The 27,931-nt window shown below is 41.4% G+C and overlaps 1 protein-coding gene across 2 annotated transcripts; it reads left to right on the top strand.

Moving 5' to 3' along the window:
• Window positions 1-27,035, top strand: CDR2 (cerebellar degeneration related protein 2). 2 transcript variants are annotated; one of them, XM_019430315.2, is made up of 5 exons: window positions 1-313; window positions 10,108-10,220; window positions 23,570-23,718; window positions 23,975-24,139; window positions 25,221-27,035. In XM_019430315.2, exons 1-5 carry the CDS (start codon window positions 235-237, stop codon window positions 26,083-26,085), a joined length of 1,371 nt encoding a protein of 456 aa, XP_019285860.1. In that variant the 5' UTR covers window positions 1-234; the 3' UTR covers window positions 26,086-27,035. The 2 variants fall into 2 exon arrangements, with proteins under 2 accessions (XP_019285860.1, XP_019285861.1); XM_019430316.2 differs by lacking the exon at window positions 1-313 and adding an exon at window positions 9,243-9,454.
• The last annotated feature ends 896 nt before the right edge of the window (window positions 27,036-27,931 follow it).

Raw genomic sequence — 27,931 nt, 5'->3', positions numbered from 1 at the left:
AGTTGGGCGGCACGAGTAGAGTCGGGAAGCCGGTCCGCGGCGTGCGCTGCGGGCCGCCCCGCGTCGGCGGCGGGGAACGGCTCCGGTCAGGCGGCGCCGCGGAGCCGGGGCGGCGGCGTGTCCCGCCCGAAGGCGGCTCTGGCTGAGGGCGGAGGGGCCGGCGGAGCGCCCGGGGCAGCGGCTGCGGCGGGACGGCGGCGGCGGGGGCCGCTGCCCCCGGAGGAGCCGGCCGAGATGCTGGCGGAAAACCTGGTGGAGGAGTTTGAGATGAAGGAGGAAGAGCCGTGGTACGACCACCGGGACCTCGAGCAAGGTGAGGGCGCGGTCGCTCCCCGGGCGGGCGGCCTGGACGGGGAGGCTCCCGGGTGCGAAACCGTTAAAAAGTTGGTTTCCCTGGGCGGCTGGCGGACGTCAGGTGCGGGAATGCCCGGCGCTCACCTGGCGTGGGGACCGGGAGGGTGCCCAGCCCGCCGGGAGGCCGCTTCTGCGCAGTGACCCTCACCGTCCCTGCGTGTGGGGTGCTAACTGCGCCGGGCACTGCTGGGACCGCCTCCCCGGTTAGCGGTTGAATCCTCCTCGCGTTACCTGGAAGCTCCGGTTGCCCCTTGCCGGCTCGCGGCCTCCGCACCTCCAGGGGGACCCCCGGCCCACGCCCGGTGGGAGCTGCTGCAGGTGTTGGGGGTAGCAGTGCTGGGGGGCGGGAACGGTGCCGGGCCCTCCCATTTCATCCGCCCGACACCTTACTTGGAGAGCAGCTTCTCTTGTCCCCATTTTCCAGATGAGGAAAGCGAGGCTAAACCGCCAAGTGACCTCCCCCAAGTCAAGCGTGGGGGCAAGCATTTTTGAACCCATACACTCACAACGAGGAGTCCTAGCTACTGCCCAGACCTTATCTCTCCTTTATCACCGGCTTACAGCTTCTTAAGTTGGGTGTCAGAAGGTTGAAAAACTTTTTTTTGCTAATGCATCGTACACCAGATGCCAAGTGAAAATGACTTGAGGCACTTCTGCCTCTGCCACTTCTCCTAGTTGGCATCTAGTTTTTTAGTTGCAAACAGGCTTTCAGATCTGGGCCTGCCTCGGATTTCTTGCTGAAGATGTCTCAAAGAAAAATGTTAAAGCAGCCTTCAGTTTGGAGACAGTGCCCCCACCCTTTTTGGCATATTAATAGAGGGCATTTGCAATTGGGGAACGCTTTTTGTGGATTTTTAACACTGATGCCCATTTAGTCTTCCCATCAAGCTATGGATACTGTTACTGGGGGAGATAGGATTCCACTCCGAACTTCAGAGCAAACTTTTTAACCAGCACACCGAATACTCCTTAGGAATTTTATCCAGGCATCTTCGGTTTCTGCAATTCTGTGCAAATCAACTTTCTCAGCTCTAAAACGTCACTGCAAATTAACATCTCATTTAGTTGAATATTAAATGGCGGTGATACTTGTTCATGCTAATCATTGAACTTGGGGTGGAGGTGGGGAAGGGTGTAGGCTTGAGTAGCTTGTACTTAGAAAAGGAAAACAAGAAAGGAAAACATGACAAGCAACTCTTTTGAGAGGGGAGGTGGTTTTGTTCTTTCTTTTTCTTTTCTTTTTTTTTTTTAAGTGTTTCGTGGACAGTCACTTGAACCAAAGTGGTTCACAAGCTCACTTACATAGTCCAAGCTATTCAGTGGTTATAGTGCATGATTTGCCATCATGTTCCCAATATCCACAAGGCAAATTTGTCTTACATTTTAACAAACCCGTTTTCAGAATTCCCCATAAGGATTGATGGCCTAGTTTGATACTTTCTGTAGGATTAATGAGTCAAATACTGCACCATTGCAACATTTCCCTACAATACCTTAAGCAGTTTGTATAATCGAAGCTAAATATTTTTATTTAGCAAGCATAGATCTGTATAGGCCCTTATTAAAAAATCTAGCATAACACTGATCACAAAATAGAGGCTCAGTTTTAATATTTGGTGAACTGAGGCTCTCAAACTGCTTTCATGTCTCTCTTCCATCAGGTGCTTTTGTCCACACTACACTTCACACCCTGTGGGAAGTTGTTAAGAGCAGATTTAAGTTGTAATACTTAAATCTACAGGAAGCAAATGTAACATGTTGGGGTTACATGTGGAACTCTTTAACCTCTAACCAAAACAAAGTCATCAGATGTTCAAGTTTAATGAAACCTTAATGAGCACAGGTCTAAACCTCCTTAATGTCAGTTTGCATTTGGAATTTGTTCTCTGCTTTTCAGAAGACTTTCACATCTGTTATTACAGTGGACTTTGACAACCCTGTATGTCATAACCAAGTGTGTGGGGGTAGGAATAGGTGTGAAATTGCAAAAGTCATAACTTACCGAATAGGCCTGTAAAAGAATAACGTCTGCACTGTGAATGAAAGAATAGCTTTGTCCCAGTTTTCATTAAAAAAATTTTTTTTGACATTTTTATTTATTTTTGAGAGACAGAGACCGAGCATGAGCAAAGGAGGGGCAGAGAGGGAGATACAGAATCTGAAGCAGGCTCCAGGCTCTGTGCTGACACAGAGCTGGGGCTCAAACCCATCAACTGAGATCATGACCTGAGCCGAAGTCGGACACTTAACCAACCGACTGAGCCACCCAGGAGCCCCTGTCCCAGTTTTTAAAAATTATATATTAAAGAACACCTAAACTTCTAATGAATTTTTAAGTGTGTTAATTTCTGAAAAATTTATTATCTACTCTGTGCCAGGTATTCATCTAGGCACTGGGGCCACAGTGCCTATCCACAAGATAGGATAGATAAAATCCTACCCTTGGAGTTGACAGTGTAGGAATCTGTTTACTAGAGAAGCCTGGAGATGTTGCCTCCTGGTGTGTGCCCAGCTACAGTGCCTGGTGCATGGTAGGCCCTTAGTAGATATTTGCTGCTAAATACAGTTTGAGAGCAAGTCTGTCCTGTTGAACAGATTGATAAACACATCTAGTGGGATTTTTATCAAGTGCGGGCATTTGTTTATTTTTTTAACATCCTCATTATTTATTTATTTTTTTTAATTTTTTTTTAACGTTTATTTATTTTTGAGACAGAGAGAGACAGAGCATGAACAGGGGAGAGGCAGAGAGAGAGGGAGACACAGAATCGGAAGCAGGCTCCAGGCTCTGAGCCATCGGCCCAGAGCCCGATGTGGGGCTCGAACTCACGGACCGTGAGATCGTGACCTGAGCTGAAGTCAGACGCTTAACTGACAGAGTCACCCAGGGGCCCCAACATCCTCATTATTAACTTTACTGAGCAAGCCTTGTTTGGAGAGAGCTCCTAAAACAACTTTTTAAGATCCTGTTCTCAAAGTCATTAAACTACAAATTTGTTTCCTTTAGTAATAGAAGTATTATTTAAGTAGATCGACCATATCAAAGTTTGGTGGGGCATTCTTTTTTAAATTAAAATTGCAGAAAAATTCTAATCTCAGAAGGCTCTGGTCCACCATTTATACCTTGTTAGAAACATGTAAAGCTTGTGCAGGCAGAAGGAGAAAACCTATGCTTTTACAGAACACTTTGATAAAGAGACTGTCTTTTGTCAGCGAGCTGAGTTGGCACAGTAAGAATACTGACAGTGATCTCTATGGGTAAGATCCTTTCTGGGACAGCAGGAGCCTTCTGTGCAGGTAATGATGGTGCTTGCTTTGAAATGTGTGCCTGAGAACAAGGTGGAAAGACTTCAGAGACTAAGTTTTCTTTCAGTCCAACTGCTATTATAATTGTCATTTGGTGAGCTGTGCAAGCTTAGAATAACGCTTCAAGTTTCTACTATATGGATCAGCAAATGAAATCTTAGTTTAAAGGAATCCTTAGACTTCTGCTTCTTTTCATGATGAGTACGTTTTCCAAGTGCACAACTAATTTGCTGAATCATTGTTGAAGGGTCATTAAAACTGGCACCATCATTTTTCTTGGTGTTTATATTCAGGCTTTTTTGCTTTCCCAATTATAGTAACGTTGGCAACAGGAGTTACACAGAAGCATCACCCAATGACGCATCTGATTTTGTAATAGGAAAAGCTTTCAGCCTTAATGTTGTTGAATTACTGCTGCAGTCTTCAGCTAACACGGGAATATGTTGTCCTCATGGTTCATGAAAAACTGAAGTCAATTAAAAATAAAATAGCAGTGGAATTTAAAGGTTTCAGAATTTTGGAAGAAAGAGCCTTTAAAAAAAAAATCACTCAGCTGCCAGAGGTAGTTTTGCTTAAGGCATAGGGCTGAGTAGAGTACCGGTTTAAACCTTACAGTTTATCTGTTAAAATAGATGGTTATCATGTACAAAGATTGATGAGTGAAAATATTAAACATATGAAGATACTGATAGGTTGTAATTCTCAAGCCTGCAGGAAATGTGTGGTATTTTTATTTATTATTTTTGATGTCTTATTTATTTTTGAGAGAGACAGAGACAGAGACAGGGCACCAGCAGGTGAGGGGCAGAGAGAGAGAGAGAGAGAGGGAGAGGGAGAGAGAGGCAGGCAGACACAGAATCAGAAGCTGGCTCCAGGCTCTGAGCTGTCAGCACAGAGCCTGACGCAGGGCTCGAAACTGTGAGCCATGAGTTCATGACCTGAGCTGATGTCAGATATTCAACCGACTGAGCCACCCAGGTGCCCCAGTGTGTGGTATTTTTAGTGGCTGCCTAGATCAGCTCAGTAAGTTCAATAGGATTTAGAAAAGACCATCTCTTAATGAAAATCCTTATCGTAAACTAGAGATGATCAGGTGTATGAAGCTTCAAAATGATATTGTATCATTTTGTGTCTTACTTTAAAATATAAGGACATTGAACATTCTCCCATTGCCCCCACTAATTATTTAGAAATGCTTCTTGGGCTTCCTGCCAGCTTTTGGCTTCTTATGGTTATGGAAGCCAGATGCTACACAACAGGAAATGAATTTTTTTTAAGACCAAAAAAAGACCCTTGTCTTTAAACCAACAGATGAAGTAATATCCTATTATGCCGTGTGACTTCGCAGACACTTACTTGTAGTTGAGACTTGTTTTTGCCGGAATTCTATCCTAAACATCTATGCAATATTTAGGAGATTGAGACTTCAGGTTACCGAACCAGGTTGGGGCTTTGTTTAACTGGAAATAAGGATTGAGATAAGGGCAAGTCTCAAATTATTTTCTGCTTGCTGTTTACTGGAAGCGTGCTGTGCTTGACATCTCTTTCTTCTGCAGCAGCAGGAGGAGAAAAGCTGCTCCTGGCTGCGTATTAAGTAGCAGGTAGTTTCATAAGTGAATGAAAGTAGTTGAAGATGGCCACAAGTTAGCCTTGATTCTGGAGGAGGTTTTGGCTCAGGTTTTGATCGCTAGTTAAGAACACCTTTGATGAGTCTCTGGTCCTTCCCAGTGAGGAATTTCCACCTTACAACAGGCCAGGAGAGATTTAAGTAATGTCTAGGTAATGTTTATATGCTTTGTCTTTGATAAGCATGGTGGCTTCTTGGTGGGGGGTGGGTGGGGGAGGGCTGTGTACACACATTACACACCCTATGAGTACAAAGCCTCTGCCAGCGGTACATAGTTCCTTCTGCATTTAGTGAAAACAAGATATTAACTTGCCTGGAGTTGTATGTGATTTCACTCACAGAACAGGCAGTAAAAGCCAAGTAGCTCAACTCTGGCTTCTCATCGCCATCTATAAAAACAAGTGAAAAGATTAAGTACCTCATAGAGGGAAATTTACTCTCCACCCGAAACAGAGGTGTGTGGGCCTCCTAGTATAAAGATGTGGAGTATGATGTAAGCGAAGTTAGAAGCTGTTGACAGTAGTTGTTGTGCGGTGACTCACCATGTAGATTTGGTCAGTCAGGTAGCATCTTTGTGCTTCAGGTTGTTTCATTTGAAAATCTGGGCTAAATACCTTGAAAAGATAGAAAGATTAATATCTCTTAAGTGCTTTGAGCTGTTCGTAAAGTTCTGTGCCTTACGAATAGAAGATGTTATTTCATGGACTTGTTATCTGAAGTCTTAAGTTCATTAATAGGCTTTTTAATATTTAAATCATGAGAAAATGTATTTTAACACCTATCTGCCAACATATATACTACTTTATTATAAATGGGTGTAAGATGTTTTAAAATGAGCTGGAGTGGTGTCTGGGAGGTTTTGCTACTTTGTTTTTTCCTAATGAGGAAAAACTAATCAAGTAGAATACTAATTATGCACTCGAGTGGACAGTACCACATAACAAAAATTAATTGCTTTTCTTTTACCACTTTAGGTTAAGTTTTAATGTCGATGGTAATGACTAAACATAAAAACTTGTCAACCTCTAAAAGTCAAGTTTTTAAAGGTTTTTGTTTGTTTTGTAGAGAGAGAGCGCACCAGAGGGACAGAGGCAGGGTGAGAGAGAATCTCAAGCAGGCTCCACACCCAGCACGGACCCCAACGTGGGGTTCGATCTCATGACCATGAGATCCGTGACCTGAGTCAGATGCTTAACCGACTGAGCTACCCAGGTGCCCCTAAAAATTAAAAAGCATATGTAGTGAGGTTCCCTGTTTTCATCATGAATATTGTTTTCATAATATTTTCTGACATTAAGTAAAGTGAGTTTCCATCATACTTAGAGTGAAATTTAAACTGTCTCTACATGGGCTATAAGCTCTCGTATGCTCTGCCTACGGTCCAGCTTCATCTCTTCCCGCCCTCCCTCTCCCGCTTCTATCACACTGGCTTCTTGTCAGGTTGCAGACTCTGCCAGCTTCTTTCTTGTTGAAGTGCCTGTCTCACTTTCTTACTCCTCACTCTTCAAGCCTCAGCTAAAATATCCCCTCAGACTTTTCTTGTGACCTCTTTCTAAAATAGATCCTTTATTCGTTATCACCGAATCTATTTTTTTTCTCACACATCACATTCAGTTGGTTGACAGATCTTTTTAGCTCCACTTTAAACCATATCTGGATTCCTACCCCTGTCTTCATCTCCTCCACTGTGGTCCAAGCCACCACCGTCTCTTACCGAGATGATTGCAGTATCCTCCTGTCACCCTGCTTCCTTCTTTATCTCTTCAGTCTGTTCACACAGCAGCCACTCATCCTGTCACAAGCCTTCACTGGGTTCCATTTTACTCAGAGTAAAAGCCAAAATCCTGACCTTCTTCGTGTGGTCCTATACCAGCTGGCCCGGCAACCTTGGAGCCCCTCTGACTTGTCACCCTCTTGCCCCTTATGCGCACTTCGCGTCAGCCTCATTAGCTCCAATTACACTTCCTCCCAGAGCCTTTGGACTTGTTTTGTCTCTACGTGGAATGGTGGCCCTCTAGATTGATCTAGGTGGGTCATTTATTCAGTTCCTTCACACCTGAGTCCTTTTTGTTTTTTTAATAGTTATTTTGAAAGAGCAAGTGCAAGTGGGCGAGGGGCAGAGAGATGGGGGGACAGAGGATCCGAAGCAGCTCTAGGCTCCCAGCTGTCAGCACAGAACCCGATACGGGGCTCTGACTCTAAAACCTGAGCCGAAGTTGGACACTCAACCGGTTGAGCTGCCTAGGTGCCCCCACATCTTAATTCTAATGTCACCCTGGTCGCGTGTTCATAAATTTCAGCCTCCCACATCCACATTCTTCACATCCCCCTAACTCGATACATTTTTTCTCTTTAGCACTTACTGCTATCTTTTTTTTTAATCTTTTTTTAACGTTTATTTATTATGGAGACAGAGACAGCATGAACAGGAGAGGGTCAGAGAGAGAGGGAGACACAGAATCCGGAACAGGCTCCAGGCTCTGAGCGGTCAGCACAGAGCCCGACGCGGGGCTCGAACTCACGGACCGCGAGATCATGACCTGAGCCGAAGTCGGACGCTTAACCGACTGAGCCACCCAGGCGCCCCAGCACTTCTATCTATTTTATATTTTATCATGCTGTTTCTCCCAACAGAAAGAAGCTTCATGAGGGCAGGGAATTTTTTAGCTAAGTTCATTCTTCTATTCCTAATGTCCAGAACAGCGTCCGGTATTAATGAAGGTATGCATGCATGTATGAATGAAAAGTGTTTATCACATTTGGCAAATTTATTTACTTATTTACTGTCTGACTTTTCCCATTCATCTCTTGGAATGTCAGGATAACAGGAACTTCATCCATCTTATTCACCATTCTGTAGCCAAAACTTGGCATAGTGCCTAGCAATAAAAACATTAATTTGTGAATCAATGCATACTAATAATACTTTGATTTTGTATGCAGCTTAGTTTCTGAAGTACTTCCTTATATATTATTTCATTTGGTTTTTATAATCTTACACTGATAGGACCATCATCTCTCTACACAAGAATACTAAGTGTAGGGACCTTTAAAGTCACTATATTGAAAGAGTTAACCTGGTAAATGGTAGTCAGAACTGGACCTCAGACCTTCCTACTCAGTTCAGTGCATTTCTCACTATATTGAAGGACCTCCCATGAAAGTTACTATGCAGATAGGTGTTTCAGTTACTTATATTAGAACTATTGTCCATTTTAGTATCATTAAATTTTTGTTTCGGGTATTGTGTATAATACAAACAAACCTTGTTCTTAGGTACATATATGCCTAAGAAGAGAGAGAGTTGGAAAATTAGGCTTAAAATAGAAATATGGTAGGGCTCCCGGGTGGCTCAGCTGGTTAAGTGTCTGACTTGCGCTCATGTCTTGATCTCACAGTTCGTAAGCTCGAGCCCCACATCAGGCTCTGTGCTGACAGTTCAAAGTCTGGAGCCTGCTTTGGATTCTGTGTCTCCTTCTCTCTCTGCCCCTCCCCCACTCATGCTCTGTCTCTCTAGCTCTTTCTCTAAAATAAATAATAAAACATTAAAAAAATTAAAATAGAAATATGGTTTGTGTTAAGTCAAAGTATAAGCTATGGACATGTAATTACCTTAAAAACTCACTGTATTGCTTATCTGATGTGCTCATCTTGGAGAAAGACATGAAGAGAAGTAGAAAAAAATGAGAGACCTGGAGCAGGTATTATTACTGATTTTTTTTTTTTTTAAGTTTATTTTGAGAGAGAGAGGGGGAGGGAGGGGCAGAGGGAGAGAGAGAATCCCAAGCAGGCTCCACAGTGACAGTGCAGGGTTCAAATCCACACACCTTGAGACCATGATGACCTGAACCAAAATCAAGTGTCCAATGCTTAACCAACTGAGCCACCGAGACACCCCAGTTTTTCCCTTTTTTGACTTAATTTTAGTCTCCTTAGGAGTTCAGGATCTGTAATACATACTTTGACAGATTCACAACAGCCAGATTTCATGGGAACTCTAGAAACTATGGAAAGATCTGCCTGTACTTTGGCATAAAGATCTTCTAGAAGAAAGTAGACAATGATGATATGAATAAGTCCAGTCCATGAGCAAATAATTATGTTAGAGGTCACTGTGATGAATGATCATTTCTGAATGAATAAATACATCTCCATCTTACAAGTAAGGTATATAACAGTGTACATTACTGGGTAGAGGAACCCAGTTCAACTGAATTTTAAGTAGAACTCTGGTTTCTCTCTGTGCCATTTTTCCTTCCATTGGGATCTGACTGAAACTTTGTGTTGGGTTAGGTCCTGATTCATTCTTAAAAAAAATTTTTTTTTAATGTTTTATTTATTAAAAAAAATTTTTTTTAACGTTTATTTATTTTTGAGACAGAGAGAGACAGAGCATGAACGGGGGTAGGTCAGAGAGAGGGAGACACAGAATCTGAAACAGGCTCCAGGCTCTGAGCTGTCAGCACAGAGCCCGATGCAGGGCTCTAACTCACAGACCGTGAGATCATGACCTGAGCTGAAGTTGGCCACTTAACCGACTGAGCCACCCAGGCGCCCCTGTTTTATTTATTTTTGAGAGCAAGAGAGAGCACAAGTTGGGGAGGGGCAGAGATAGAGGGGGAGACACAAAATCCAAAACAGACTCGAGGTTCTGAGCTGTCAGTGGAGAGCTCGACGTGGGGCCCAAACTCCCAGACCATGAGATCATGACCTGAGCCACCCAGGTGCCCCTTGATTCATTCTTATTTTAAGCACTGGGTTATATACAAGGTTGAAGTGTGATCATTTGCATTATTGTGCTTGTTGACTTGTTGTGCTAGATCTCCAACTTGCTGCTGAACTTGGGAAGACATTACTGGATCGGAACACAGAGTTGGAGGATTCTCTTCAGCAGATGTACACAACCAATCAGGAGCAGTTACAGGAAATTGAGGTAATTTACTCATTAAGAGAGTTACGCTTTGAGGTATGGCTTATTGCTGTTACTGTACCAATCATGTTCTGCACTTTCAAAGAACCATTGGAGAGGGTGGGGAGGTTGATTTCTATTTTCTTTATGCTTTCCCAACATAGAAGTCTGATGAAAGAAATTTCTCTCTTCACCCTTGGTGAAGTGTATTAGAAGTAAATGGTCCAGTATTTACCAGTATGTGAAGCACAATAAAGTTGTCCATATTATACTTCATTTTTTACTTTTTTCTTTTAAAAAATAAATTATGCAATATTCCAGATATGCCAAGAGGTATAAGAATAATACAGTTAACAGCTGTGTACCCACCACCCAGCTGAAGTAAAAATACCCACATTGTTGAGGCTCCCTCCTTGGTTACAGCCCCTCTCCTAACCACTGCCAAACTCCATCCTAAATTTGGGTTTAGATGGAAAAAATTTTAAATCATATTACCTGATTTCATAATATGTTTAAACTTCTTATGCCATTCAGGAGTGCCTGGGTGGCTTAGTCAATTAAGCATCTGACTCTTGATTTCGGCTAAGGTCATGATCTGACCTTTGTAAGATCCCAGCCCTAAGTCAAGCTCCGTGCTCAGCGTGGAGCCTGCTTGGGATTCTCTCTCTCTGCCTCTCTCTCTGCCCCTCCCCTGCTCGTGCTCACTCACTTGCAATCTCTCTTTCTCTCTCAAAATAAATAAGTAAACTTAAAAAAAAAAAACAAAACAACCTTCTTGTGCCATTCAAAGAATTAATCGGGGACACCTGACTGGTTCAGTCAGTAGAGCATGTGACTCTTGATTTCAGGGTCTTAAGTTTGAACCCCATGTTGTGGGTGGAGTTTACTTAAAAAAATTAACCATAAAATAGATATTTCTTTCTCCCTGCTATGACCTTAATTTATTTACATTTTTAGTAGATTTAAAAAAAAATTTTTTTTTTAATGTTTTATTTATTTTTGAGACAGAGAGAGACAGAGCATGAACGGGGGAGGGACAGAGAGAGAGGGAGACACAGAATCGGAAGCAGGCTCCAGGCTCCGAGCCATCAGCCCAGAGCCCGACGCGGGGCTCGAACTCATGGACCGCGAGATTGTGACCTGAGCTGAAGTCGGACGCTTAACCGACTGAGCCACCCAGGCGCCCCAATAGATTTTTTAAAATTAAAAGAGTACTTTTTCCTTTAGTTGAACAAGCTAAAATGAAATATACTAGATTAAGGCTTTAAAAATGCAAGGTGCTGTCTTATAAATGGTCCCACTCTAGTAGCCCAGTTATGTGTAAGCCATGTGACTGTAAAGATGATAATTTTGGATATTAACCTGACAGTTGTCTGATTAGAATACTTTTCTCCATGCTCCAACCGCCCCCCCCCCGTATGCCCACCCAAAAAAGCTTTGCACTTAAATTACAATTCCTTCTCTTCAAATTGGTACATTAAAACCAGCACTCTAGTGTGAGTGTAAAGACCTTAGAACAGTGATCACGGGCGCCTGGGTAGTTCAGTTGGTTAAGTGTCTGACTTCTGATTTCAGTTCCAGTCATGATCTCACAGGTTCATGAGATCAAGCCCCACCACAGGCCCTGTGCTGATAGCGAGGACCCTGCTTGAGATTCATTCTCCCCCTCCCGCCCCTCCCCAACTTTTGCACACTTGCTCACAAGTGTGTTCTCTCTCTCAATAAACAAGTAAATATTCTAAAAAAACCAACCGTGATCAGAACTTACTGAGTCTAATTATATACTGAACCAGGTTCTAGAAACTCAAAGAAGTAGAATTATATATAGTCCTTGACTTCTAAGCAATCAAAATTACACAAACTTCAATTTTTTAATACAAATAAATCTACCATCAAAACTAAGGCAAATTCATAATCTCAGTATTCTTATTTTTACGTAGTAGCCATAATTAAGATGTGTATATACAGTCGATCTGCCTCTTCATCAGGATTTATGAATATAGCCAATAATGTGATTGGCTATGTGGGAAATACACTTTTATCGTTCTAGGAAGGTGTATCTTGTAATGATATTAAAGTCACCAGCTGCCACTTTTAGCGCTTTTCTATATCAGAAGAGTGTAGAACATGCCATACCCAAAATTAGATGTAATTACTGTACAGTTTGTCAGAAACCTAAAAATGCAGAAAAACCAGGCATTTTTTTGAAAGTTTATTTATTTATTTTGAGAGAAAGAGAGGGAGCATGTGCATGTGAGTGGGGGAAGGACAGACAGAGAGAATCCCAGAGAGAATCTAACAGCACAGAATCTGACTCAGGGCTTGATCCCATGAACTGTGAGATTATGACCTGATCCAAAACCAAGAGTTGGGTGCTTAATTGACTGAGCCACCCAGGTGCCCTCCAGAAATACCAGAATAAGTTTTTTAAAACTGTTAAAACTAGCCAAATGTTGTATGTGCTCAAGAAATTCGTACTTGCTTTGTGTTGTAGACTTTGCTTTACAACTCATCAGAAGATGTCCTAGGGTAGTCTATGAAGTAGTCTATGAAGACTATCATATACTGTGAGATATGTCTATTAGTATTTGTGTAGAAGCATTTTCTTTTTTTTTTTTTTTTTTTTTTTTAATTTTTTTTTTCAACGTTTTTTTATTTATTTTTGGGACAGAGAGAGACAGAGCATGAACGGGGAGGGGCAGAGAGAGAGGGAGACACAGAATCGGAAACAGGCTCCAGGCTCCGAGCCATCAGCCCAGAGCCCGACGCGGGGCTCGAACTCACGGACCGCGAGATCGTGACCTGGCTGAAGTCGGACGCTTAACCGACTGCGCCACCCAGGCGCCCCTAGAAGCATTTTCTTAATACACTGTATTGATGTTTTCTATGAAAAGCACCTGTAAATCATTGTAACTGAATTCTATAACTGCTACTTATTTTAGAACATCTCCCAAGTATAGATGAAAAAAGGGTATTATTTGCATACTAAGAGAATGATGCCTATTTGCTACCACTGTAGGAGATCGCAAACACAATTGCTTTATGATCTAAGTTACTTATTTTCTACCTTTTTTTCCCTGTTGTATTGAGGAATATTAAGACAGATTGTTAACATTCTGAAAAAAAAAATCCACAGATCTTTAAGATTCTCCAAATCTATAAGTAACACTCTATACCATCTATTGTTTTCTATAAGATGTTGCAAAGCGTAATGGAAATGAACTACTCATACTCAGTTCACATCTTAATGGTTAAATAAATATGAAATTAAATACATGTATAAACTATTCAAATAAATTTAGCCTGGAGTATTCCAGAAATGTTTTCATGAATCTCTTGTTTCCATAATAGAGCATGCAGTCCCCTGGTTCTTAGATCCAAGAATTGTAGCTTTCAACATTTTACTCTTTATCCAAAGCTGTGTTTTGGCTGAGAACAACACTGTCATAGATTACTTCTCTGCCATTGCACTTGGCTTTCTTCTTTCTTTTTGTAAATCACTTTATGAAAGTCAATGGGGATGGGACAAAATGGGATGAAATGGCAGTGCTGGTTAAGTCCACTTAGCAGTGAGAGGACCCCCACAAACTGGCCTTGTTGCCTGCTCAGTGCACATCTGCTCCTGTGCGGACTTACAAATCACAACATAGACTTGCAAGAGTCTAAAACAAGGAAGGCTTGATGTTCTTATAAAAGTAAGTGGGCAAAGAGCCTAATTCCCTACTAAAAGGGAATTATGTGCCTCTTATCGTTGTAACCTTTAGGAACCCCCTAAACTTTATAAGGGCTCTTTCCTTAATTAAAACCTTCTATCAGTTTCTTTTTCTCTTTTAAGTAAACTTTTTATTGAAATACACATGCAGAAAACACAGATCCTAAGTATATAGTTCAATGAGTTTTCATAAAGTAAACATATTAATACAGTCAACACCCAGATAAGAAATGAGAACATTATCAGCTCTGCCAGTTGTCACTGCCACTAACCGGCATTCTAACACCTAGATTAGCCTGTTTGAACTTTACGGCTTGTATAGGTTTTTTGTTTTTTTAATTTTTTAGCGTTTTGTTTTTTCTTTTTTTAGAGACCGTTAGCCGGGAAGAGGGGCTGAGGGAGAGGAAGGGAGAAAGTGAGAGAGAATATTAAGCAAGCTCCATGCTCATTGTGGGGCTCGATCTCATGAACGATGAGATCATGACCTATGCCAAAATCAAGAGTTGGGTGCTCAAACAACTGAGCTACCTGGGTGCCCCCCACTTGGACACTTTTTTTTCTTAATATTTTTTAGTTTGTTTGTTGTTTATTTTTTAAATTTATTTAGTTTGTTTGTTTTATTATTGAGAGAGAGCAGAAAAGAGTAAGCAGGGGAGGGGTAAAGAGAGAGGGAGAGAAAGAACCCGAAGCAGGCTCTGCACTGTCAGCACAGAGCCCAGCGTGGGGCTAGAACCCTGAACCGTGAGATCATGACCTGAGCCGAAATCAAGAGTCGGATGCTCAACCAACTGAGCCACCCAGGTGCCCCCCACTTGTACAAGTTTTAAGCTAACTTTTCAGAATGTTTATTGGGAGTTTTCCTGATTAGAAAAGTAGTACATGATCATTTTTTGAAGTTAGTAAAAGGTGTAATTGAAAACCAGAAAGTCAGCCTTTACTCTACCCCCAGAAAAATTTGAAATGAGACAATCCATAAAAATAGTACTGGTACAAACTACTTAAAGTGGATAAACAATATTGCAGAACTGGTAATAATACTAGGATAAAATCCCCCAAACTGGACTCATTATAGACATTATGGAAATAGACAACTAAGAAACTGTCAAAGGGTATTTTGAAAGTAGAACTACAAATGTGCTCTCAAATACTCGGCGGGTTTCAAATAATCCTAGTAGAAATTGATCAGTATTCTTTTAGAGATGGTTATTAATTGTAAAAAAGAAAAAATATTAAACTATTGAAAGTAATGATTGGCTTCAGAGATGCCTGCAGCCTGTGTCACTTGTATTCAGTGTTGATCTGCACAGTAAGTTTTTCTCTCCTGGATGAGGGGAGGAGAGAGTACTTCAGAGAGTAATGAGATCTGACACCCTCAGACACAATTGGATTCTCTTCAAGATTCCTACAAACACGTAAGCAAGCCTACAGCCTTGTGTTTTGTTGCCTCTCTGCTTGGAAATCTGCCTGATTCCCAGCAGTGACAGGACTTGTCACTCCCACTCAAAGGTCTGGCCTTCAAGGCATCCCTTCTTTCATCAAGAGGTTATGTCTTCCTTAGAAATTTTAAAGCATTTTATGCTTCCTTTACTACATTTACCAATATTCTGTATATTATATTGACTGATTTGTTTCAGTCCCTCCTCCCCACACCCATTTGTTTCCCTTTGCTGTTGCTGTGTTTATCCATGATAGATCATCAATAAACGCGTGTTGAAATCAGTATCTTAAGAGAGGACAGATAAACAGTTTGCAATCCACGTCTGATGATTCCTAAGCTGTGGGTTTCCACCTCTGGAGATTTTTTTAAGAAGATGGAAGGAGCTCTGGCTTCAGCCTTAGAAGATTGAGGTTTAAGCCCTCAATTCTATGGCAAATGGCTAGAGACTTGAGGCATGTGAATTACTTCTCAGGTCCGGTTTGCTCCACTGTGTCTTGGTGATAAGAATGCTTGTACTACATTGGTACAGACTTGTTCTGAGGGGATGAGATTATGTAAGTGTTTGCTTTTATTTTGGATGTAGAAATTGTTGCACAGTTTATCCGTGTTTTAAGAATTTTAGTAATGAAAGAATCTTAATTCAGAAAAAAAAATAAATCCTTTTCAATTACTGGAAAATTGATCTTAAAAACAAGCCAAGCTTTTAATAGATTATATTATAAATGGTTTTTATTTTCATATTCATGCCCTTTTTTTCCAACTTAAATTTCCTACAGGGGAAATAAAATATTTTAATCAGGGAAAAGAGGTTTTTCAAAGGTAATAAGAAATCTTTCTTCAGTATTGTAGAAGGTCATTTTGATTCTAAATTCAGAGGATTTGGGCTGTAATCCTTAGTATAAGGATAATCCCAAAAAAGCCAAATTTCCATTCCATTCCTTATGCATTTTTAGTCGGGGTTGTTGGTCTTTCCCTGCATTCTAGGTTGGGGTGCTACAATTGCAAATAGGTGTTAATATAATTCTGCTGGCCTTTCTTTTTTAAAGGGTTGCCTCAGTTGTAAGGTGACCTGTTTTATAGCTTTTGTGCATAACCTGAACCTTGTACTCACAGTCAAGGTGACCTTCTATGTAAATTCCAAGACAGGCATGTGATAACTCACAGAACTTAAATGTTTATACTTTTGCCTATAAAATGAACATTTTTGCCTGTGATTTTGCTACTTTCATGTTCCCCTCCCAATGTTTTGCTTAAATGTCTCCCTTTCCACGGTTTAATATGGCAGATACTTTTGTACGTGAGCAGTTTTTGCCACTTGAATTTGGGGGTCTTGGCAGTCCCATCAAATTTACTTGAGGTTGTGTATCAAAGATTCTGGATGGAGAAAACCAGAACATTAGTAGCATACCTGTGCCTTTAAATGAAGGTTAGAAAATGAGCTAACCTGTTTCCTTCTAGATTGAGAAAAAATTTGATAAAACTAATTTGAAACTTGAGAGGCCAAGCATAAAGCGTTATACTCTACATAAATGGAGTCTGGATTCTCTAGCCCTATATGAGAACTTGCTGCGAGATCTATTAATTTTTCTTTTAAGTTGCTGACCAAGTTAGTTCAGACTTCTTTGTTAGGTAATCTGTTACAGGTTCTTGGGGGAAGTAAAGGGCTTCTCTGATTAGTTTTGATTTAATAATAATAAGATTAAACTCCTACCATGTGAAAACAAGCTCCCTGCCATTCTTTAGATTGTTCTTAAAGCCAAATCCTCTAAGACCAAAACATCACAAGCTCTTTGTAAATGGTCTCATTGTGTTTTTATTACAGGTTGATATATCAAATGAGGGGGACTTATGGTAGCTTTTTTTTTTTTTTTAGCATGCTAGTCTTCTGCACCCCCCAGTGTGTGGTTTTACTGTCCGTAGTTTCAGTTATTGTGGTTAGACCCTGTCCAGAAGCAGATGATCCTCTTCCTGATGGATGGTCAGAAGGTCACTATTAGCCCAACAGCTGTGTCACACCTCCTGCGTCCTCTTGTGGGCATTTTATCACCTCCCATCATCACGAGAAGGTGGTACACGACTATGAGATATTTTGAGACCACATTCGTATAACTTCTATTACAGTATATAGTTATAATTGTTCTATTTTATTATTAGTTACTGTTAATTTCTCACTATGCCAAATTTAAATTAAACTTCATCATAGGTATGCATGGATGTATAGGGAAAAAACGGTCGTATATTTAGGGTTTAGTACCAAACATGGTTTAGGCATCTGCTGGGGGTCTTTGAATGTGTATCCCCAGTGGATAAAGGGGGACTGCCCTAGCCTCTTTGTACTTATTTGCGTATTTACTTGTTTCCTTTATGTTGGCCACAACTCTAATTTGAACATTATATCTTTAAAAGGGGTCAACAGCTTGGGGCCCACATAATAGCTGGTAGGAATTATAAAGGTCTTTCAGATTACTGGAAGGTATTCTTGCCATGGGAATAAATTAGAAACATCTATAAATGGAGCTAGAGAGGAGAGAATTAGTGGCTAACAGGGCCTTTTCCCAAGAGGACTTTACCCAAGACCCTTCTCAAAATCTTTCAGTTAAGTGTCTCAACATTTCAGTGGCCCTAGTTGTGTAGAGAGCACAATAAGCTGTTGTCCAGAAGTCTAGAAATTGCTGTTTAGGGGCACTTGGCTGGCTCAGTTGGTAGAGCATGTGACTATTAATCTCAGGGTCTTGAGTTCAAGCCCCACAGTAAGAGTAGAGCCTACTTGAAAGAAAGAGAAAAGGAAGGAAGAGAAAGAAAGAAAGAAAGAAAGAAAGAAAGAAAGAAAGAAAGAAAGAAATTGACATTTAGCCAATGTATTTTTAGTCCCTACTGTGTGTCAGGAATTGTGCTGAATGAACTAGGTATACAGAAGAGGCTTTCCTTTTCAAGGAGGGTTAGAAAGACTGGACACTAACAACTATGCAATTTGGGTGTTTATTATTACACTGTTTTGAGGGAAATTAATAGGGTGCCTTGGGAAGGGGGCTGCTTTCCAGGGGGTGGTTTGGAAAGGCTGCTGAAGAGGTTACGTTTGAACAGAGACCTAAATTTGTGCCATACTCGATGCTGAGCATGGAGCCTGCTTAAGATTCTCTCTCTCCCTCTGTCCCTCTCCCCCACTTGAGCTCTCTCTCTAAAATAGAAAAAATAAAAAATTTATGTCATAGGTCCCTTTGGCTGTCTAGTGAGGTCTGTGTGATGATCCTCTTAAAATACATAGAGTTACAAAGGGAATCTGTTAGATTGAAATGCCTATCAAAACATTGAAAAAAATGAATGTGTGATGTAGTAATAAGTTTCTTTATTAATACATTAAATACTAGGATCTAGGGGCGCCTGGGTGGCTCAGTCGGTTGAGCGTCCGACTTTGGCTCAGGTCATGATCTCACAGTTCGTGGGTTCGAGCCCCGCATTAGGCTCTGTGCTGACCGCTTGCTCAGAGCCTGGAGCCTGCTTCAGATTCTGTGTCTCCTACTCTCTCTGCCCCTCCCCTACTCACTCTTTGTCTCACTCTGTTTCTTAAAAATAAATAAATGTAAAAAAAAAAAAAATTTAAAAAAATACTAGGATCTAATGTCAGACTAAAAACTGTAATTTCAAATAGTGATGAGTGTTACCAATGAATCAAGATTTCTGCAGCCTCTCTGACATGATATGAAAATGTCTGTGATTTCTATTGGTGATAAAGTCCTAGGTGCCCTGTCATACTACTGATGGCTTGCTGCCTCCATTCAAAATCAAAGGGAATGCTAAATTTCAGTTAGAAGTTAGAGAAAATGAACACGTGACTTCTCTTTCATCCAAGTTTACAGACCCTCTCAATTCTATGTGAGGACCCCATGTTAAGAACTGCTGGATTAGATGGAGCCAGCAGGAAAAACACATCCTTAAAGGAAGGGGGAGCTTGCTTAGAGTAAGGCAACTCTGCATTTTTAAGGTAAATGTGTGAAATGAGGAAGAATCAGTAGCTTCCCGGTGAAACTGGAAAAACCATTTAAGAGACAGTTGGGAAAATATTAATACTGAAACATAAATAGTTGATAGTAAGGGATTATTGGGGTATTTAGGTATGGTTAAATTGTAGTTAAAATGGTTCTCTTAGAAATACATGAATCTGTATACCTCAATTAAGATGTCTTGGATGTGTGGGATGCCTGTGTGGCTCAGTGGGATAAGCGTCTGACTGGATTGCAGCTCAGGTCATGGTCTCGTGTTTCGTGGGATCGAGCCCAGTGTCAGGCTCTGTGCTGACAGTGCAGAGCCTGCTTGGGATTCTCTCTCCCTCTCTTTTTCTCAAAAGAAATAAGCTTAAAAAAAAAAAAAAAAAAAAAGGCTGTCTTGGATTTGCTTAAAATGATTGGAGATGAGAGTAGAAAAGTAGAGGTGTGATAAGACTGATAACTGTTGAAAGTGGATGATGGATAGATGGAGCCTCATTAAACCATTTTTCTGCATTTATATGTTTGAAATTATCCATAATAAAAAGCTTTTTAAAGGCAGATAAAATTAGCCATCTGCAAAGAGTCAGTACTTGGGTGGACTAAGAATTTAGGAAGCAGCACTCAAGGTGAAAACACCTCATACATTATTTCCCGGAAGTATGGTAAAAAATGCTGCTGCAGCAGTTTAATACAGCTTCATCTTTGTGGAGCGCTCCAACTAAACCAAGTCCTAAGAAGGGAAGCGGTAAACAGTAAGCTTAAGAATCACTGTTGATCTAAGTGAATGCTGATGCCTCCCGGACCCAAGAGAAAGAGACACTAGGTTAGGGGAGGGGGGAGACCTCCAGGATTTTCCATGTCAAAGAACAACATTCCTCTAGTAAGTGTGATCCATGGACCACTCTTACTAATATCACCTGGGGTTTTTGCTAAAAATACAGAATGCTGGCTCTACCCCAGTCTCACTGACTCAAAATTTTAGGGGAAAGGGGCCCAGGTTCCTATAGTTTAATCCCCCAGATGAATCTTAACACATGTAAAGTTTGAAAACGATAACTGTAGGTAGAGATGAGAATACCTTTTATCGAGCAGTTGTACCATATGCCAGATACCATGCCAAACCCTTCACATTCTTTTTAATCTTAGAGCAACCCTTGTGAGGTAGGTGATGAGGAAATCTCACCTTAGAAGAATTAAGCTACTTGCCAAAGGTCACCTGGTTAGAAGTGGTAAAGTGTAACTTCAAATTCTGACCCCAGAGCCTATGCTTTTAGCTATGGCAGCCTCCCACCAGGCTCTTCGCTCATCCAATGCCCACCACAAGATTTCTGTGAGAATTGAAAAAATTATAAAGCAGATGTGTCCTACAGAGGATGTGAATATTCTAGTCACCGGGCAGAGACCGCTCCTATTGTAAATTAATACTTAGTGTCTGGTCTATGTGTTACCTTTTTTTCAGGTTGTTGTGAATCCTCCCAAAGAATACTTAAGGCCTCTACTTGATATAAAAGCGGCTTGCAAAATTTCTGTAGCTATTGTATGTATTCCTGTGTTCTAAACCTTTGTTCCTAAGAGATTGAACACCTTCCCTTCATTGACGGGACCTACTAGGACATTGCCAGCCAGAGGGCAGGGTTAAGGGCCGACTCCTGGAGAAGCTGGTGGGGGTGGAGGGAATGAAGAATAAACAGAAGCTTTTACAGGGACTGCTCTGTGCTCACTTACCTTATTTAATACTTCAAGCCCTACAAGATAGGTTAGTAACCGATCCACAGTTCCTTATTTTCAATTCCAAACCCAAAAGGCTCTGTAAAATAAGATTTTTTTCTTAAGTTTACAGCAGATTCATTTGGCAGCAAACTCTGAACTAAACTGCTGTGAGGCTGTTTTATGATCCTTATTCATACTTTTTGATGCAGAAATATTAATGCTCAAGGGGTGCCTGCCTAGGTGGCTCAGGTCATGGTGGTTTGGGAGTTCTAGCCCTGCATAGGAGCCTGCTTGGGATTCTCTCTCTCCCTCCCCCTCTCTCTGCTCCTCCCCCATTTGCACTCTCTCCCTCTTTCAAAATAAGTAAATAAACTTTAAAAAAAGTTTAAAATATTAATGTTCAATTATAGGGTGCTGCCCATACCTCACTGAGGATGCTATAAAGCGTATGGTGTGTGTGCCATGTTGTTCTAAAATTTAAATAATTTTCTAAAACATTTTTGGCCCCAAGAGTTACAGATGAGAAAGTTGAAGTTAGGAGAGTTAAGTGTTTTCTCAACACCTTGCTACCAAGTTATAGAATTAGATATAAAAAGGTCACATAGGGGCACCAGGGTGGCTCAGTCAGTTAAGCATCTGCGTTCCTCTCAGATCATGATCTCCCAGTTCATGAGTTCGAGCCCCATTTCAGGCCCTGTGCTGACAGCTGAGAGCCTGGAGCCTGCTTCAGATTCTGTGTCTCCCTCTCTCTCTCTGCCCCTCCTCTGCGTGCTCTCGCGCACACTCTCTCAAAAATAAACATTAAATTAAAAAATAAAAAGGTCATTTATGCTTTGTTTCTCAACTTTGCCACATGGTCATTTAAAGAGCCCATTGAAAATCGTTGAGCATGTTCTTTGAAGGAAATCTATTAGCTCTGCAAATACATTTGTACAGTTGACCCTTGACAACACAGGTTTGAACTGCATTGGTCCATTTACACAAGAATTTTTTTTTTATAAATACAGAACAATACTGTAAAAGTATTTTCTCTTATGATTTTCTTTACATTTTCTCTAACTTCATTGTAAGAATATAGTAAATAGTATATATAACAGACAAAATATGTGTGTTAATCAACTGTTGTCAGTAAGGCTTCTGTCAACAGGCTATTAAAGTTTGGGAGAAGTCAGAAGTTATACACGGATTTTCAACTGTCTGGGGGTCGGTGCCCGAAACCCCTGTGGTGTTCAAGCATCAACTGTATAGTTGTATAAAAAGCCCAAGAAAAGTGTTTTTAAGGTCCATTTAGAAAGCAGTCTTAGCTGTACCAGAATAAATAATCTGGTAATTTTTTTATGAGTGAGGAGGATTGTGGTGATAACTTTTCTCACAGCATTAAAAATAACAAGAGTCTTTGAATCCTAGTAAGCTAAATATCTCTTTCTGCTTAAATCAGTGTTATTTTCCCTATTTTTTGGTCCAGGATAGCTCATTTAGAGAAGAAAATTTGATTTTTTTCCAAGCAAAAAATCATCTAACGTTCTCTAAAGAGAGAAAAAATACATGGTCTTTTTGCTTAAACATTGATCATGTGTTCCATACTTTTTTCTCTTGTGAGATTATCAGGCTCCCTATAGATTTTCGTGTTGAATCTTAATTTTATGTATGTATTGTGCTTTGTAAGCATAGATCAGCCTTATGTGATACATAGGATGTTGGTAAGCATTAGGGGAAGTAAACATATAAAGGATGGCCTATGTTTATTTCCTCTTAGATAGGTACTTTAATTGGGATTTAAAGTTTTTTTCATAAAACGAACCTGTAGTATTGTGGCATAATAAAAATCATAGATTTGATCTTTGTCTCCAGTTCCTGGCACAGAGCTTCTAAAACCCTTGGAATTTCCTGAGTGATAGGATGGGAACTGGTTGCCAGAAGGAACACACCCATGTTATTAGAGGGTTAGAACCATCAGTCCAACCCCCACCCTCTGGGGAGGGGACTGGGGCTGAAGATTGAGTTCAGTCACCAATGCCAGTGATTTAATCAATCATGCCTATGCAGTGAAGCTTCAGGAAAACCGTGAAACCAGAGCACATCGATGTGCTGGGAGGGCGATGTGTCTGAAGAGGGCGTAGAAGCACCACTCTGCACTCCCATACTTTGCCCTATGCATCTCTCCCATGTGCTCTTCCTGAGTTGTTCTCCTTTAAAGCAGTCAGTGTAAATACAGCGATTTCCTGAGTTCTGTGAGTTGTAGTGAATTACTGAACCTGAGGGGAGGTCATGGAAACCCTCATATTTATAGCTAGTTTGTCAGAAAGAAGCACAGGTGGTCTCTGAGCCTTGCAACTGGTGTCTGAAGTGGGGCAGTTTCATGGGACTGAGTCCTTCCTAACCTGTGGGGTCACTACAGGAAGGTAGCATCAGAATTGAATTGTAGGCTACCCGGTTGGTGTTAGCGAATCGGAGAATCGGTGTTGGGACGCTGCAGGTGCTTTATCTGCCTAGTGTGTCACCTGGTCACAATCATCTTCTCTTACAGTATCTGACCAAGCAGGTGGAGCTCCTACGGCAGATGAATGAGCAACATGCAAAAGTTTATGAGCAATTAGATATAACAGCACGGGAACTGGAAGAAACCAATCAAAAGCTAGTTGCGGACAGCAAGGCCTCACAGCAAAAGATTCTGAGGTAAATTTTCTAGAATCCATTGACGAAGCCCTAGGGTAAGTCATTTAGTATAAACTAGAATAGAACTTGCACGTAGAGGGTTTGGGTCAACACGGGGTATGGTTTAACTTAATTCTTTACGGAGAATAGAGATTAAGTAGAAGTCCTTTCCAATTAAGAAAACCCAGTTTGAGTGGCTGGCGACTAATCTCTCCTCACTGCTTATGCCCTTAATTTAATATGACAGCAGCAAATGGCTTCTATCTGTTCCTCACAGTCTGACTGAAACCATCGAATGCCTACAAACCAACATTGACCACCTCCAGAGCCAAGTGGAGGAGTTGAAGTCATCTGGCCAAGGAAGAAAGAGCCAGGAGAAGTGTGACCAAGAGAAATCAGCACCCAGATTCTCGTGTCTGAAGGAACTCTACGACCTCCGCCAGTAGGAGCCTGCCTTTCTTTGGCATTTATGAGCAGGGGGACGTCTCATGTCAGGGACACATACTGGATCCCAGTAGATTAAAAGTACCCTTTTAAGAAATGCCACTTGGTTATTAGACCACCAGTGGTTTGAACAAAACCACTTAACTTAAACATACGATGGATAGAGTTCTTGAGTCTTGGTAATTCTGCAAAAGCTTATTTTTGGAAGTCTTGGGAGTGCTCACTTCAGTGCTTTTCATGTGTTAAGTCTTCATGTAAATTAAGTTGCAGTACTTGTGATAGACTACAGATTTAGGGGCTGTACCTCACATTAGGGTGCAAAAAATTGAAATGTCAATAAAACAAGTTTTTTGCCTACAGAAATGCCTTTATAATTTAGAGTTAAGAGACTGAATCTTTAAGGACTATTTATTTCTTGAGCACCTATTGTATGGCAGGTGCTCTGCCAGACATGAGTGGTGAGCAAAATAGACACCATTGCTCCTGCCCTCACACTTTCACTCTCAAGGAGGGGCAGATACAATGATCACAAAGATAAACCCAGTTACAAGTTGCCCAGGACTCTACGCAGGAGAGAGACCAGCTTCTGCATTTTGGTAGTTTTCAACCTTGACCCTTCATCAAATCACTTTGGAGTTTTTCAAACTGCAATGACAATGAGGCCCTTAGGCCTAAATTAAAATCTCTAGATGCAGGTAAAAAACTATCCAGATGATTCTGATGCACAGCCAAAGTCGAGAACCACGGGGCCATTCTAATTTCCTTGAAAGGTATCCATCATACTGCTGGGCTTTGAGAATAGGTGTTCTGAAGTACTTTTAATGGTTAAAAAAAAAAAATAGTCACAAAAATTATGTTTTCTTACATGTGTTTATTTGCCAGCCTTACATAATTTCGTGTTAGCCACTGCCCTAGTACGGAATAGGCCAATTAAATAAATAAATAAATAAATAAATAAATAAATAAATAAAAGATAACCATCAGAGTTCCTGAAAAATACTTAGTTGGAAAAAAAAAATCAATCTCTTTTCATTCCCAGTCAACCTACATAATATATTCTTTCAACATTTTTCTCCTAGACACTTTGTGTATGATCATGTGTTTGCCGAGAAGATCACTTCCTTACAAAGTCAGCAAAGCCCCGATGAGGAAGAAAATGAGCACTTGAAGAAAACAGTGACGATGCTGCAGGCCCAGCTGAGCCTGGAGCGGCAGAAGCGGGTGACGATGGAGGAGGAATATGGGCTTGTGCTGAAGGAGAACAGTGAACTGGAACGGCAGCTGGGAGCCACGGATGCCTACCGCGCTCGGGCGCTGGAGTTGGAGGCCGAGGTGGCCGAGATGCGGCAGATGCTGCAGTCGGAGCATCCTTTCGTGAATGGCGTCGAGAAGCTGGTGCCGGACTCTCTGTTCACCCCTTTCAGAGAACACAGCCAGAGCCTGCTGGAGGAGCTGTTCCTGCCTTTGCCAGAAGCACACAGAAGGCCTCTTAAGCGCAGCAGCAGTGAGACGGTGCTGAGCAGCTTGGCCGGGGGGGACATCGTGAGGGGCCACGAGGAGACCTGCATCCGGAGGGCCAGGGCTGTGAAGCAGAGGGGCGTCTCCCTTCTGCACGAGGTGGACACTCAGTACAGCGCCCTGAAGGTGAAGTATGAGGAGTTGCTGAAGAAGTGCCAGCAGGGAGAGGACTCCCTGTCCCACAAGGCTGTGCAGACCCCCAGAGCTCTCGCCAAAGACCTGGTGGGGACCAACGCCCAGCCTGAGCTGGGCCCCAGCGGCTGGGAACCAGCCTCTGTCACCCCAGAGCCCGTCAGTTCCCCCACCACCACAACACCTCCGGAATACAAGGCGCTTTTTAAAGAGATCTTTAGTTGCATCAAGAAAACAAAGCAAGAAATAGATGAACAGAGAACAAAATACCGATCTCTCTCCTCTCATTCCTAATTCAACCTCCAGCTCTACTACTAATTGGCTCGTTTCCTTTCACCTCTGTCTCCTACTCCGACCGTTGTCTGTAAACCCCATGGCCACGTGGCTCATGACGTTTGCCTCGCTGTTTTGCTTACTAAGCAGCCAACAGCAGGGAACGAAGGTGGCTGCTGGTGTCAGTTCTATAACCCGGTTCCGTTTAAGCTCCTCAGGAAATCCCGTGACAACCTGGCCTCTGGCTGGCGCACTGATTTGTGTTGTGATTCCTTGAAAAGCCCCAGAACCATTGGAGGGATAGATGTGTGTTCCTAGAGAAGTAGGCCTGGAGTCCCTATATATGTAGTATATAGAGAGCGTATAGTATACTGGGGAAAAGGGCAGAGTTGAAACAAAACTAAGGCGACTCCTACTGCCTCCTCGCTTCTCAAAACTGTGTAGGAGTCAGATGGCTGCCAACCTGAAATGGCTTCATAAACACTGTTGTATACTGTGAACTCGTTAAGAAGAATGTCCAGGAGAAAGCAGGGTCTAACCCAAAATCAACGGCATTAAAAAATACTCCAAGCCTTGAGTTTGGTTACATCTGCTACCAGTTGAGCTGTGACTGACAAGGAATCATAATATGTCTAAATCCAACTGATACCAAACTGAAAGGCAAGCTCTGGTTTGACCTTTGCTGTTACCATCTTGCTAGCTTATGAGCATAGGCCCTGGAGGGCCCCCACCCCCACCTTCAGATGTTTTTACTCAAAGCTATAGTGGTTAGCATAGGCAAATATGTAAATCATTCTTAAAGTCAGACTAAAAAAGCAAGATCAAACCCCTCACTGTGTTGTCCAAGCTGGCTAAGCTGACAGCTACAGGCTGCCCTTGTTCAGTTCCTGTCGTTCCTATAAATGTTTTTGACTTGCTGCAGAAATTCCCATTTGCTACTTTATTAAACAGTATTGTTCTTTGGGAATCTACTCATCCTCTCACTTTGCATACTTTTAATTTAAAACTATTTAAGAGAACTGAAGTTCCACTTACTGTATATATTTTTTCTAAAAACCAAATAAAACTACCTGTGAAAATGAACAAATGGATCACTTGCTTATTTTAAGCTGAAACCATTTTAATGTTCTAACCAACGGTTCCATTTTTTTCTTCCAACAGATATCTCGGAGATTTGATAATGATTTTTTAAATTTCTATTCCCTATTCTTTGGGATTCTTATGTTAATGTCTTCACTAGAATTACTATATGATTGAAAAATATTTTCAAATGTATATACTTTATATAATCACAAGTTTAGAAATGTCAGACCTGGTTCTGAATTAATAGCATTTGACTCAAAACATTTGATTATTCAATCCTAGGAAAGACTTACAATATTTAAAAACTAAAGTGAGCCCTGAATCTGAATTTTGCTTTTGGATTATTTAAAAAGGGGTAAAATCCTCTTTTGAGACAGCACAAAGAGTTTGTGAAGTAAGTCATCTTGTTGTCCTGACCTCCCAACTCCTCTCCCCAGGATCAACTAGTTACCAGTTTCTTGTATATTCTTCCAAAATATTCTGTGCATATGTTATTATGTGTGTTTATATCACTCCCTATTTCTAAGCAAAAGAGTATACTATAAACCTTCACTGTAGCTTCCATTTTCACTGAACCATGTATCTTTGAAACATTTATCTGACCATTTACATTCTTTATGATAGTACTGTAGTATTACATCTATGGACATAGATAAACTCCATATGTATGTTTAACCAATGTGGACAGCGAGGAAACAAGAAGGCTGCTGGTGTCAGTGTTACAATCCAGTTTTGTTTAAGCTCCTCGGGAAATCCCACGACAAACTGGCCTCTGGCTGGTGCA

The sequence above is a fragment of the Panthera pardus genome, unplaced genomic scaffold (assembly GCF_024362965.1).
Source record: "Panthera pardus isolate Hobbes unplaced genomic scaffold, ASM2436296v1 HiC_scaffold_5, whole genome shotgun sequence".
Classification (NCBI taxonomy): Eukaryota; Metazoa; Chordata; class Mammalia; order Carnivora; family Felidae; genus Panthera; species Panthera pardus.
This window is presented reverse-complemented; position numbering and strand designations above follow the sequence as displayed.